Here is a 14,482-nt window from a genome sequence, read left to right on the forward strand (position 1 = left end):
GCAGTACAAAAGATATATCTATCACATAAGCACACACTCAAGGAAAGGCTGATTTTAGAAGGGCAGTTTTTAGATACTGGTTGTGAAGAGGCACTTGGAGCTCATCAGAGAACAATGTTGTTTTGTGGCATTTCAGAATTACAGAATAGCATGTTGGAGCATGTTGGGAAAATGGAAGTAAGACAAACCATCTACAACTCCAAGTGCCCACGGAGGGCAGTCCTTCCCTTTCCATCGTGGCTGCTCTGTTTTAGCTTTCATGCCATTGGACCGAATGCAGCTTTTCATGCAGTTATCTCACAGTGCCAAATATTTATAAAAAATAGAAGGTGGAGCAAACAGAAAATAGACAGGCTGTTCAGGGAAAATCCTTCTGTGTATCTGTGGGAGTCCAGCGCTCGGAGCTGTCTGGCCACCTGTTAGAAACAAATCATTGGGAAAGCTGTGTTGAATACTTAGGCTATACTTTTTGTGTACATACAGAAATAGGGAAGGCGTTACTGAGAATGGAGAGAATGTGGGTCACAGAAGAAGTACCTGAGGGAAAAGAAGAAACCAAAATATGAGCAAAACCAGGGAAAAGCAAGACCAGAGGATTCAGTGCATGAAGGCTCCTGGGGATGGCAATGGGAGCAGCTGTGAGGAGGGAATGAAGAGGGCGGTGGAGCAAGGCCACCACCTGAGCTCACGAGGACCCTGGCAGCAGGGTGCTTTTCCTAAGGCTCGCATGGCCCCGGTGGCTCTTGTTCTGCTGTGGCTGCCTTGATCCAGCTCTGCCCTAGTGGAGCTTCACCGGGGCAACTGGTGTGGTACTGAGGAAACCAAGGCATGAAGGGAGAGATGAGTATCACCTAATTTCAGATGCCTACGATGCAGACATCTGCTCCTGAACTAGTCACTCTAGGCTCTCCATATAAACAACGAAGAGAAGGTGGGACCAACACTGAAATCATCTGACTGATTCTGGATGTGACCTTCAGAAGCAGATGAATTGCACCCTAAAATGTCTCCAGTGCTACACCTGGGGTGACTAGATTAGGTTTTGACACGTAAGTATCTGAACACACTGTCACAGAATCACAGAATCACAGAATCACAGAATCGTTTAGGTTGGAAGGGACCTCTGGAGATCATCTAGTCCAACCTCCCTGCTCCAGCAGGGGCCTCTAGAGCATATTTCCCAGGATCACGTCCAGACGGGTTTTGAATATCTCCAGGGAAGGAGACTCCACTACCTCTCTGGGCAACCTGTTCCAGTGCTCTGTCACCCTCACAGGAAAGAAGTTTTTCCTCAGGTTCAGAAAGACCTGCCTGTGTTTCAGTTTGTGCCCATTGCCTCTTGTCCTGTCACTGAGCACCACGGAGAAGAGACGGGCCTCATCCTCTCAACACCCCTCCCCCTTCAGATACTTGTAGACATTGATGAGATCGCCTCTCAGTCTTCTCTGGTCCAGGCTAAACAGGCCCAGCTCTCTCAGCCTAGTAGATGTTCAATTAGATGAATCCCACCCAAAATGACTCCAAAATCACTGTGGTTTTCCATAATATCAGCAAGGACTGAATGTTCTTGATTATGCTAGTTTAAATCAAAGTAATTCCAGCTACTAGTTATCTTGCTATTAATGGAAAATCTATGAAGGGACTCCATCTCCTTCTGCTCTTGAAATAATTTTCCAAAGTCTTCCTTAAATTCTGTATTATTTAGGTTTTAACAGCCTAATCCAGAGTGGTTTAAAAGAAACTGTTGTGGATCACTAAAACCACACATCTTCAAGCCACGCACAGCAACATATTCAAACATAACACATGTCCCAGAACCTGAAGGTTCGCCTTTATTTTTGTTGATAAGAAACCTGAAGACTGACCTTGGCAATTTCTAGAGTGAAGAACCCCACAGACTGAAGCCTCTAGGCAGGTAATGAAGGCATTTCCAGGGAAGGCTTCTGCTTCCAGAATCAGGGAATGAACTTTCTAGTTTCCTCCTGGCAGAAGGGAGATGCAGAGCAGGAGGAAGTGCTGGGGGAAAAGGTGGCAGTTATATGGGGAGTACGGGGGAGTCCAGTGACTTCTCTTAGTCTCAAGCACTCATCTCATCTAGAGAAGAGTCTTACCCAAACTATGCCTGACCAGTGGAAATTCACCGAATTAGTTGTCTGAGCATTTTGGCCTTCACTTCCTATCCAACACACGCTTTTCCAGCAGCCAGAAAGTTGCTGAAATGCATGTGGCAGCTCTATATGTTCCACTTGCAGGAAAGCCGGGTGGATGGCGGCCAAATAAGCTATATGAGGTTGCGGTTCCTCTGCTGCTGTGGAGACCACAGTTTGACCTGAGGCATGACACGCTCTAATTAAGACAAAGCAACAAATGCAGGCAGACCATACTGGTTTGCTGGCTATTTTGAATTATCCTTGCATAAAGTTATGCTGAATTGGAAAGTCAGAATCCCAGAAGAAAAACATCCGATGCCTTTCACATAGAGATAGGCTGCAGCTGCAGAATTCAGCCTGGGATTTGAATCTAGTTTTCCCTGAGGTGCCAAGACACTTTATGTAACGTTGGAGATGTTGATTCTCACTCATCAAAAATTCATGCTCAGTTGAAGAAACAACCAGCACCACTACAGTGGCTCCCTGTGCCCTTTCTCTGTAGGAGAGGACTCCCCTGTCCACTGCCTCTGGGTGATGAATAACCTTCATTGTGCCTTCATGTGCAAGTATGTCCAGTGAGTGACACAACAGCACACGACTGTGAGCTGTGACAGCTTGGCGAACATGTCCGGATGGTGCCTGCACAAGGTCAGGACCAGACTTCCAGTTATGTAGCGCTTGTGAATGGACCAGATTATCAGGAAACAGCCTGAGAACTCCTAAACATCTGCTTACCCCATTAGATCCAGAGCGGAGCTTGCTTACTGCCTGATGCCAATTGGAAATGCTCAGTCCTTTTAATATTTCAGCTTGATTTTGGATTTTCTGAGTTACATTGTGTGTATATAGCGTGCTATTTGGGCTGCCATTCCACTACCCCCTACCTTTTAACGTAGCTGCTTTGAATCCAGATTCCAGAGCCCCTGATGCTTCTTACTTCCAAGGTGCTAGTGCGGATCGTCAGCTGCAGTAAGTCTTTACAGCTCTGTTGACTTCAGGGTGGACAGACTAACTTGTATGATCTGAGCATGTGGTCTGTTGTTCTTGCTTTTTGATTCTTTACTCTTTAGGTAATTCTGTTTTCTGGGTGCTCATCATAAAATTGTATGTTTGGGATAGTCCCGTCTGCCTCATTCATCATAACTTTCTGTCCTGGGAGAATTGTATGTGTGGTTTTCTGTAATCTGAGAATTTGCACAGGGCTGTTGACTAGCTGTGAAAACAAAACCACAATGGCTTGAGAAGATGTTTGGAGGAGGCTGAGAATGTCCCCCTGGAAAGAGAAGGAGATGGGTTATGGTTAGGCTGTGGACACTGAAAAGGTTCTGCCAAAGCGTGTAGCGGCAAAGTAGAAGAAGAACAAAGGGCAGAAGTAAAATTACTAGACACAGAGATTATCACTATATAAATAAGCTGGGCAGAGGTGGGATGAATTTCAGACTGGCTGGCACAGAGCACTCCAGGCCCATGATGGGTTTCTTCTCTTCTAGACGAGGGTGACTGCAGCTGACTGCCCACTGGGAATGGTCTCTGACCCATGCTAAACTCCGAAACATGCCTGGGAATTGCTTGGGAGAGGGCCTGTGGCCCAGGACAACCCCATGCCAAGGACTTCTCTAGTAATTTAAGAAAACAGTTGATCAGGGCTGAGTGTGTTCTCTTGAACTGTTTGATTTACTTCCCGGTGTCCAGCTCTCTGCCTACCACACCTTCCAACGGCCACTTCCAACCTGATTTATCTGAGGATTAGGACTCTTAAAGACTCACAGCTCCCACAGGCTTTGTGGCAATCAGTGGCTGGGTAGAGGGGAAACAGCCCTGCAAACCAGTGCATCACCTGTGGGAAAGGGAGCCGCTGCATCCCTGAGGCTCCCACCAGCAAGTCAGGAAAACACTGACCAGCGGCCTTGCAGCGGCGGGGTGGGCTCTTGCCGGGAGGGCCTGCGGGCCAGGCGTCACAGGACTCGGCAGTGTGTGACTTGTGAAATCCCCAGCTTCTGGCATCCTGGTTTTCTGTGCAAAGCTCAGCTTTCAGTTCAGAGCCTAAGCTTTTAGCTCCCAGTTTAACAAAGCCGTGAAAAAAGTCAGCTTGAAATTTCCAAAACTGAGAAAATGGGTAGGACATTTTAAAACAGAGAGACGTGGAGTGTGGGCAGGCAGCGCGAGCAGGCAGGAGTGCAGGTAGCGCAGGCAGGTGGGTAGGCGGCAACGGCGGCATGAGCAGGCAGGAGTGCAGGCAGCGCAGACGAGTGTGGGCAGTGCAGGCAGGAGTGCAGGCAGCGCAGGCAGCTGGGCGGGCAGCAGAAGCAGCGAGAGCAGGCAGGCGCGCAGGCAGGCAGGAGCGCAGGTGGCACCGGCAGGAGTGCAGACAAGTGTGGGCAGTGCAGGCAGGAGTGCAGGCAGCGCAGGCAGGTGGGCAGGCAGCAAAGACAGGATGAGCAGGCAGGAGCGTGGGCACTACAGACAGGAGTACAGGCAGGAGTGCTGTTAGCACAAGCAGGTAGGTGGGCAGCAGAGGCAGCGCGGGCAGGCAGGAGCACAGGCAGTGCAGACAGGAGTGCAGGCAGCACAGGCAGGAGCACAGGCGGTGCAGGAAGGAGCGCGGGCAGTGCAGACAGGAGTGCACAGGCAGTGCAGGCGGGAGCACAAGCAGTGCAAACAGCAGTGCAGGCAGCGTAGGCAGGAGCACAGGCAGTGCAGACAGGAGTGTGGGCAGTGCAGGCAAGAGTGTGGGCAATGTGGGCAGCTGCACGGTCAGTGCAGGTAGTGCAGGCAGCGCAGGCAGGAGTGCAGGCGCGCAGGCAGTGCAGGCAGTGCAGGCAGGAGCGCGGGCAGTGCAGGCAGTGCAGGCAGGAGTGCAGGCAGGAGTGCAGGCAGAGCAGGCAGTGCAGGCAGCGCAGGCAGTGCAGGCAGTGTGGTCAGGTGCAGAGGCAGCAGGGCAGGCAGCACAGGCAGGATTGCAGGCAGTGCAGGCAGTGCAGGCAGTGCAGGCAGCGCAGGCAGCGCGGTCAGGTGCAGAGGCAGCAGGGCAGTGCAGGCAGCGCAGGCAGCGCGGTCAGGTGCAGAGGCAGCAGGGCAGGCCGGCAGTGCAGGCAGCGTAGGCAGCGCGGTCAGGTGCAGAGGCAGCAGGGCAGCCCGGCAGTGCAGGCAGTGCAGGCAGCGCGGTCAGGTGCAGAGGCAGCAGGGCAGTGCAGGCAGCGCAGGCAGCGCGGTCAGGTGCAGAGGCAGCAGGGCAGCGCAGGCAGCGCAGGCAGCGCGGTCAGGTGCAGAGGCAGCAGGGCAGCCCGGCAGTGCAGGCAGCGCAGGCAGCGCGGTCAGGTGCAGAGGCAGCAGGGCAGTGCAGGCAGCGCAGGCAGCGCGGTCAGGTGCAGAGGCAGCAGGGCAGCGCAGGCAGCGCAGCAGCGCGGTCAGGTGCAGAGGCAGCAGGGCAGCGCAGGCAGCGCAGGCAGCGTGGTCAGGTGCAGAGGCAGCAGGGCAGCGCAGGCAGCGCAGGCAGCGCGGTCAGGTGCAGAGGCAGCAGGGCAGTGCAGGCAGCGCAGGCAGCGCGGTCAGGTGCAGAGGCAGCAGGGCAGCGCAGGCAGCGCAGGCAGCGCAGGCAGCGCGGTCAGGTGCAGAGGCAGCAGGGCAGTGCAGGCAGCGCAGGCAGCGCGGTCAGGTGCAGAGGCAGCCCGGCCGTGCAGGCAGCGCAGGCAGCGCGGTCAGGTGCAGAGGCAGCAGGGCAGCGCAGGCAGCGCAGGCAGCGCGGTCAGGTGCAGAGGCAGCAGGGCAGTGCAGGCAGCGCAGGCAGCGCAGTCAGGTGCAGAGGCAGCAGGGCAGCCTGGCAGTGCAGGCAGTGCAGGCAGTGCAGGCAGCGCAGGCAGCGCGGTCAGGTGCAGAGGCAGCAGGGCAGTGCAGGCAGCGCAGGCAGCGCAGGCAGCGCGGTCAGGTGCAGAGGCAGCAGGGCAGTGCAGGCAGCGCAGGCAGCGCGGTCAGGTGCAGAGGCAGCAGGGCAGTACAGGCAGCGCAGGCAGCGCAGGCAGCGCGGTCAGGTGCAGAGGCAGCAGGGCAGCGCAGGCAGCGCAGGCAGCGCGGTCAGGTGCAGAGGCAGCAGGGCAGCGCAGGCAGCGCAGGCAGCGCGGTCAGGTGCAGAGGCAGCAGGGCAGCCCGGCAGTGCAGGCAGCGCAGGCAGCGCGGTCAGGTGCAGAGGCAGCAGGGCAGCCCGGCAGTGCAGGCAGCGCAGGCAGCGCGGTCAGGTGCAGAGGCAGCAGGGCAGTGCAGGCAGTGCAGGCAGCGCGGTCAGGTGCAGAGGCAGCAGGGCAGTGCAGGCAGCGCAGGCAGCGCGGTCAGGTGCAGAGGCAGCAGGGCAGCCCGGCAGTGCAGGCAGCGCGGTCAGGTGCAGAGGCAGCAGGGCAGCCTGGCAGTGCAGGCAGCGCGGTCAGGTGCAGAGGCAGCAGGGCAGTGCAGGCAGCGCAGGCAGCGCAGGCAGCGCGGTCAGGTGCAGAGGCAGCAGGGCAGTGCAGGCAGCGCAGGCAGCGCGGTCAGGTGCAGAGGCAGCAGGGCAGCCTGGCAGTGCAGGCAGTGCAGGCAGTGCAGGCAGCGCAGGCAGCGCGGTCAGGTGCAGAGGCAGCAGGGCAGCGCAGGCAGCGCAGGCAGCGCGGTCAGGTGCAGAGGCAGCAGGGCAGCCTGGCAGTGCAGGCAGCGCGGTCAGGTGCAGAGGCAGCAGGGCAGTGCAGGCAGCGCAGGCAGCGCAGGCAGCGCGGTCAGGTGCAGAGGCAGCAGGGCAGTGCAGGCAGCGCAGGCAGCGCGGTCAGGTGCAGAGGCAGCAGGGCAGCCTGGCAGTGCAGGCAGTGCAGGCAGTGCAGGCAGCGCAGGCAGCGCGGTCAGGTGCAGAGGCAGCAGGGCAGCGCAGGCAGCGCAGGCAGCGCGGTCAGGTGCAGAGGCAGCAGGGCAGCGCAGGCAGCACAGGCAGCGCGGTCAGGTGCAGAGGCAGCAGGGCAGCGCAGGCAGCGCAGGCAGCGCGGTCAGGTGCAGAGGCAGCAGGGCAGCGCAGGCAGCGCAGGCAGCGCGGTCAGGTGCAGAGGCAGCAGGGCAGCGCAGGCAGCGCAGGCAGCGCGGTCAGGTGCAGAGGCAGCAGGGCAGCGCAGGCAGCGCAGCAGCGCGGTCAGGTGCAGAGGCAGCAGGGCAGCGCAGGCAGCGCAGGCAGCGCAGCAGCGCGGTCAGGTGCAGAGGCAGCAGGGCAGCGCAGGCAGCGCAGGCAGCGCGGTCAGGTGCAGAGGCAGCAGGGCAGCGCAGGCAGCGCAGCAGCGCAGCAGCGCGGTCAGGTGCAGAGGCAGCAGGGCAGCGCAGGCAGCGCAGGCAGCGCGGTCAGGTGCAGAGGCAGCAGGGCAGCGCAGGCAGCGCAGGCAGCGCGGTCAGGTGCAGAGGCAGCAGGGCAGCGCAGGCAGCGCAGCAGCGCGGTCAGGTGCAGAGGCAGCAGGGCAGCGCAGGCAGCACAGGCAGCGCGGTCAGGTGCAGAGGCAGCAGGGCAGCGCAGGCAGCGCAGGCAGCGCGGTCAGGTGCAGAGGCAGCAGGGCAGCGCAGGCAGCGCAGCAGCGCGGTCAGGTGCAGAGGCAGCAGGGCAGCGCAGGCAGCGCAGCAGCGCGGTCAGGTGCAGAGGCAGCAGGGCAGCGCAGGCAGCGCAGCAGCGCGGTCAGGTGCAGAGGCAGCAGGGCAGCGCAGGCAGCGCAGCAGCGCGGTCAGGTGCAGAGGCAGCAGGGCAGTGCAGGCAGCGCAGGCAGCGCAGGCAGCGCGGTCAGGTGCAGAGGCAGCAGGGCAGCGCAGGCAGCGCAGCAGCGCGGTCAGGTGCAGAGGCAGCAGGGCAGCGCAGGCAGCGCAGGCAGCGCGGTCAGGTGCAGAGGCAGCAGGGCAGCGCAGGCAGCGCAGCAGCGCGGTCAGGTGCAGAGGCAGCAGGGCAGCGCAGGCAGCGCAGCAGCGCGGTCAGGTGCAGAGGCAGCAGGGCAGCGCAGGCAGCGCAGGCAGCGCGGTCAGGTGCAGAGGCAGCAGGGCAGCGCAGGCAGCGCAGGCAGCGCGGTCAGGTGCAGAGGCAGCAGGGCAGCGCAGGCAGCGCAGCAGCGCGGTCAGGTGCAGAGGCAGCAGGGCAGCGCAGGCAGCGCAGCAGCGCGGTCAGGTGCAGAGGCAGCAGGGCAGTGCAGGCAGCGCAGCAGCGCGGTCAGGTGCAGAGGCAGCAGGGCAGCGCAGGCAGCGCAGGCAGCGCGGTCAGGTGCAGAGGCAGCAGGGCAGCGCAGGCAGCGCAGGCAGCGCGGTCAGGTGCAGAGGCAGCAGGGCAGCGCAGGCAGCGCAGCAGCGCGGTCAGGTGCAGAGGCAGCAGGGCAGCGCAGGCAGCGCAGCAGCGCGGTCAGGTGCAGAGGCAGCAGGGCAGCGCAGGCAGCGCAGGCAGCGCGGTCAGGTGCAGAGGCAGCAGGGCAGTGCAGGCAGCGCAGGCAGCGCGGTCAGGTGCAGAGGCAGCAGGGCAGCGCAGGCAGCGCAGCAGCGCGGTCAGGTGCAGAGGCAGCAGGGCAGCGCAGGCAGCGCAGCAGCGCGGTCAGGTGCAGAGGCAGCAGGGCAGCGCAGGCAGCGCAGCAGCGCGGTCAGGTGCAGAGGCAGCAGGGCAGCCTGGCAGTGCAGGCAGTGCAGGCAGTGCAGGCAGCGCAGGCAGCGCGGTCAGGTGCAGAGGCAGCAGGGCAGCGCAGGCAGCGCAGGCAGCGCGGTCAGGTGCAGAGGCAGCAGGGCAGCGCAGGCAGCGCAGCAGCGCGGTCAGGTGCAGAGGCAGCAGGGCAGCGCAGGCAGCGCAGCAGCGCGGTCAGGTGCAGAGGCAGCAGGGCAGCCCGGCAATGCAGGCAGTGCAGGCAGTGCAGGCAGCGCAGGCAGCGCGGTCAGGTGCAGAGGCAGCAGGGCAGTGCAGGCAGTGTAGGCAGCGCAGGCAGCGCGGTCAGGTGCAGAGGCAGCAGGGCAGTGCAGGCAGTGCAGGCAGCGCAGGCAGCGCGGTCAGGTGCAGAGGCAGCAGGGCAGCCTGGCAGTGCAGGCAGTGCAGGCAGTGCAGGCAGCGCAGGCAGCGCGGTCAGGTGCAGAGGCAGCAGGGCAGCGCAGGCAGCGCAGCAGCGCGGTCAGGTGCAGAGGCAGCAGGGCAGCGCAGGCAGCGCAGGCAGCGCGGTCAGGTGCGGAGGCAGCAGGGCAGCGCAGGCAGCGCAGGCAGCGCGGTCAGGTGCAGAGGCAGCAGGGCAGTGCAGGCAGCGCAGCAGCGCGGTCAGGTGCAGAGGCAGCAGGGCAGCCTGGCAGTGCAGGCAGTGCAGGCAGTGCAGGCAGCGCAGGCAGCGCGGTCAGGTGCAGAGGCAGCAGGGCAGCGCAGGCAGCGCAGGCAGCGCGGTCAGGTGCAGAGGCAGCAGGGCAGCGCAGGCAGCGCAGCAGCGCGGTCAGGTGCAGAGGCAGCAGGGCAGCGCAGGCAGCGCAGCAGCGCGGTCAGGTGCAGAGGCAGCAGGGCAGTGCAGGCAGCGCAGCAGCGCGGTCAGGTGCGGAGGCAGCAGGGCAGCGCAGGCAGCGCAGGCAGCGCGGTCAGGTGCAGAGGCAGCAGGGCAGCGCAGGCAGCGCAGCAGCGCGGTCAGGTGCAGAGGCAGCAGGGCAGCGCAGGCAGCGCAGCAGCGCGGTCAGGTGCAGAGGCAGCAGGGCAGCGCAGGCAGCGCAGCAGCGCGGTCAGGTGCAGAGGCAGCAGGCAGCCCGGCGGAGCGGCAGCGCGGGCAGCGGCGGCGGCGGCGGTTCCCGGCGCGGCCCCCAGAGGGCGCCGCCGCTCCCCCGCGGGCGCGCTGCTGCGGCGGCGGCTGCCGAGCGCGGCGGGCTCCGTCCTGCGGCGGCCTCGCTGCCGCCGCCCCCCCCCCCCCCCCCCCGCCGCCGCGCTCAGCGCCGGCCCCGGCCCCGCGGCGCCCCCGGCCCCGCCGCCCGCCCCCTCCCTGGCCGCCGCCGCCGCCGCTAACAAGTGAGAGCGGCGCAGCCCCCCCCCCCCCCCCCCGCTGCGCCTTTTAAACGCATCTGTCGGCAAGGAGGAAAAGCCACAAGGTTTCCCTTTTGTATTCGTCTTTTCTCCGTGCATCTGCACGTATATATCTATATATATATATTTTTTTAATTATTGCCGTTTTTATTTTTTCACTTCGCGCAGCGTTGGAAATGGAGCGACCTCGACTCTTTTGATGCGTGCTGGACAGCTTTTTTTTTGGCAGGGTTTTTCTCTATGTCTGGTTTTCCAGCAGTGGGAGGACCCTTCCCCATCCTTCCCCGTCTCCTTGAGTTAGTTTCCTGACACATTGGCGAGCTCGGAGGCTCCTGGACTGAATGTAACTTTTTTTTTCCCCCCCTCCCTCCGCACCCCAGCCGCCTCCGCTGAGCCCTGTCAGCAGGGACCGACCCCCCCCCCCCCCCCCCAAGAAGAGGAGGCAGAAGGGGCTCGGCGTGCATGTGTGGTGGTTGCTCCTACTCAGGACCCACATCCGTAGGTGTGTGTTGAAATATGGAGAATAGTCTCGGATGTGTTTGGGTACCAAAGCTGGCTTTTCTGTTCTTCGGGTTTACGCTGCTCAGCCCGCATCTTCGAGTCGCCGGTAAGTCGTCGTCTCTGCCGTGTTTGCCTTTGCACGCTGGGGACAGGGGGTGATTTTTTTCCCTGCGGGACCCAAGGCGACGGGTCTGCCGCTCGTGTGCGGATGGACTTTTTTTCGCCCTCCCCGATCTCGGTGTGTTTTGAGGGTCTGGTGTTTTTGTTGCTCGCCGGTGGGAGCTGTTGCAGCCACTTCTCGCAGATTTGAAGAGGGAAGCGGGGTTAGAAGCACCTTGGGCAGCCTTGGCAAGGAAGGGGAGCGCTGAAAAGAGGGAAATCTGTAAAAAAAATAAAGGAGAAATTGTGGAAGGAGGTGACATAATACGTGTGTGTGTGTGTACAGTGGTGGTGATGGGGGTTAGTTCACGTTCTCTTTTGCACCTGATCGTGCTTGCAATCGGATGTATTCGCCTGTAGCTGTTCGGGTCTATGTACTGAAATCAAGGGGGGGGGGAGGTATCATTCGCTGAGTAAATGAATAAAAGCAGAAGATGAGTTAGCAAGCCAGAAAATGCGGTTATCGGCAAGGCATCTTCCAACTCTATTAGATTGCAGTTCTTCGGGATTGCACCTCTGCACTTGGCAGGCACATTTTCTAATTAAAAATGGCAAAGCCAGTTGTGTGTGGAATTGGGGTAGAGAGGAGAAAAGAGGGAATTGACACTGGGATGCTCTGGGGCTGCCTGTGCAGAAGGTGGAGAAGAGCTCAGATTTAAGGAGAAATCTTCTATTAAGACGGAAAGAAAAGGGAAAAGGGAGCGTTAGCCAAGAAGTGCTAGGAACTAAGAAAGTGCAGCTTTGATTTGCAGGAGACCAGGGGTGTGAGCGCATGGTGGAGGGAGATGCACGCAAGGAAATATTATTCTCCAGGGGTCATTTTATTTTCTCCCAAGGAAAATGAGGAACACTTGACTAGGAGAAACCTTGGGAAAAGAGAGCCTGAAAAACGCAAAAAAAAAAAAGGAAATAAACACCCATTTGGGCACGCTGCTTTCACAGCAGCTACTGATGAACAATAGAAACCAACTCCCCACCACCGCACACACGCACTCGACCGCTGGAGCAGATTTTTGTAATGGGGAAAGTGCTGCATGCGAAGCCTTTGCAAAAAAGATCTTCTTGCTGTCTTGTAGCAACGGGCAGGTTATCAGCTGTATGCAAATGGAAGTGCCTCAGATAGCTCCTGGAGGTGGTGCTCCCTTTACACAAACGGATATGTTTGTTGATTGTTCTTATTTGGGGGAGTTGGCAAGTAAACTGGCCGATGCTTCTTTGGGAAACAAGGAGGTTTATTTTGTGTGTGAGCGTGTGTGCGTGCGCCTGTGCGTCCCCCAGCCTTGTCCTCTGCAGTTAACTCGCGTGGAAGGTGGCACGGGGGCAGTCAGGGCAGCGTGATGAATAGGTGTCTCTCTTGCGTTGCCAGCTTAAAGGCGAGTAGACGGGAGACATGTCAGCGATCCTCCTCCTTGAAGGATGATTGACTTGCAGGCTTCTTTGCTGGCGGATGCTGAGATGGAGCGAGTGCCTCCTAGGAGGAGGAGGGCGCAGGGAGCCCTGTGCTAGGTCAGGGGCCAGACGTGCTGCAAACCCCTTGCTTTCATGGCACGGCAGGGGGAATGGTATTGTTTGGTAGTATGTGGATGAATCAGGCTGTTGTCTAGCTGAACGTATCCGTTGTGCTTGTACTCTCTGCCTGTGATCCGCTGCTTGTCGAAGGCTGGCATTTTTGCCTTGCGCCAAATCCCTTGCTCTGCGCAAACGTGCAAAGTTTTCCCTGTGATCCAGCCCCCGGGGGCTGCCGCGCGTTTCTGCTTTTCCAAGCCTGCTTTTCGCCATCCCGAGTCAACCCACGACAGAAAATAAAGCGGACGGACGCTGCCCCTCTCCGGCGACGCTGCTCACGGGGCCGTGGCCCCTGCTCGTTAATCGCGGAGCTCCCGTTCCTCCCCGGGGCGGCGATTTCCCGTGCCGGGGGCCGGCGGGGAAGGGAGCGTCTCCGGGGGCGGCCGGGCGGTCTCGGCTTGGCATGGTCCCCGCGCGCCGGGCCCCGGGCAGGCTGCGAACGCCGCTAACAAAGGGCTCCTGGAGCCACGGCACAATGGGGCCGCGTCCTGCCCTGCTGAGCTCCCGAGCTCAGCCCCACGCTGGCGCGGAGGCGGCCGGCTTCCTCCAAAACTTTGGTAGCAAAGGCCAGCGTCGCGCCGGGTCGGCGCGGGAGAAGGAACGTGCCCGGATCGAGTCCTTCACCTTTACTTTGCTATTTATTGTCTGTAAGGTAGCGAATGTCTACGGGGAAGAGACGAAAAGTGAAATGCAACCTAGGACTTTTCCTGGCTAAAAATATATACGTGGAGGGAACAACAGATGATGGGCGATGTTTGCTGTTTTGGAAAGAGGTCATGGAAAACCGTCTTGCTGATAAAAGCACATGTAAAGTATGTAGTACGGAATGGTTACAGCGCTGCAGGAATTGTTCTGTGTGCATATTAAAGGAGCCACACAAAACTTTCCCCTTTTTTTTGTCTACGGGGGGAAACTTAACCCAATCGCAAAGGTATTTTTGGAATGGCTTCTATGCTTGTTTTTTTGAATCCCACCACATCTTGGTGAGAAATTTCGTATTAGTGCAGCGTGTCAGAGCCTTGCGATGTCTGGGTACTATGGCAATCACTTCTTCTGTGAGTGGTGCAGTATAAATCAACAGTGACCTGTCACAGCATCCATTTCACAGGCAGTCTGGTTGCCCTCTGTGTCAGGAGGCATGTGAACCACCACATGCATTATATGAGTGTGGTAGCCTCAACACATTCCACAGCCTATTTTTAAGAATGGAAATGAGCTTAACTGAGGATGAGCAATTTATGTTCGAGTGGTTTTTTTTTTTTCTTTCTATAGTTTCTTGACTATTTTTGTATACAGTTCTTCTTGTGCTGCATCTTTTTGTCCTCACTCCCCCTTTTCCGAGGTCATATAGATTCAGGACCAATGCTGACTTCAAATACACAATCAGGAATATTTGTGTTCAGTGGGATTATGCCAGTTTTAATAAGGTCCGGATTTCACATGTAGTTCATTTTTCCTTGAATATCACTCGCTTTTCCTTCCCAATACAAAACCTAGCGTGAACTGCCTGTTGCAGGGCCCAAGACGTGACAGCGCCATCAAGATACTCTCCTTGCATTTCTGTTTGTCTGAACCCGTCTTTGATTCCCTGATTTACGCTAACACTTTATGATCTCTGGGGCAGAAAGTTTCTTTTTCTTTGCTATGCAAATTCTCAGCGGGATCATGGCCTGCAGTGAGGGCTCCCAGGACCAAATGATTAATGAATAGGTCTGTGCTTCTCAAACTTAGAGAAGAAAATCTCTGGGAACTGCTCATTCCAGATACTAACTTGAAATCCAAGTGAGCTCTTCATGTGATCTGCCTGCATTTAAGTTGAGAACCAGTACGCTGCCATGATTTGAATGTCCTTGAAACAGCCCATATGGAGATGGAGAAGCAATTGCCGCCTTCTCCCAATCTACCCGATCTCACTCTGCTTCGAAGGGACAGAAAAGCCTAGTTTTGCATCGTGGTCCTGCCTTATTATTTGACTGGCAAAAGACTTGTGCTGTGCAAGGTTTGGTGTTTCCCGCCAGCTTGTTGTTTAACGCCGTGCTGCAGGAACCTGGGCTCTGCCCGAGCGCAGCCCCTGGCATGTACGTTGGCTATGATGCCTGGCTTGGCT

General features: G+C 58.7%; 1 protein-coding gene across 3 annotated transcripts in view; it reads left to right on the top strand.

Moving 5' to 3' along the window:
- Positions 1-10,610: 10,610 nt before the first annotated feature.
- The window catches only part of LOC104138483 (netrin receptor DCC), a 608,580-nt gene continuing 604,708 nt past the window's right edge, over positions 10,611-14,482 (top strand). For all 3 annotated transcript variants that reach the window (XM_009666101.2, XM_068925912.1, XM_068925913.1), the window contains exon 1: positions 10,611-10,756. In XM_009666101.2, coding sequence (XP_009664396.2) covers positions 10,666-10,756 — 91 coding nt within the window. In that variant the 5' untranslated portion in view covers positions 10,611-10,665. The remainder of the gene's footprint in view (positions 10,757-14,482) is intronic.

The sequence above is a fragment of the Struthio camelus genome, chromosome W (genome assembly GCF_040807025.1).
Source record: "Struthio camelus isolate bStrCam1 chromosome W, bStrCam1.hap1, whole genome shotgun sequence".
NCBI lineage: Eukaryota > Metazoa > Chordata > Aves > Struthioniformes > Struthionidae > Struthio > Struthio camelus.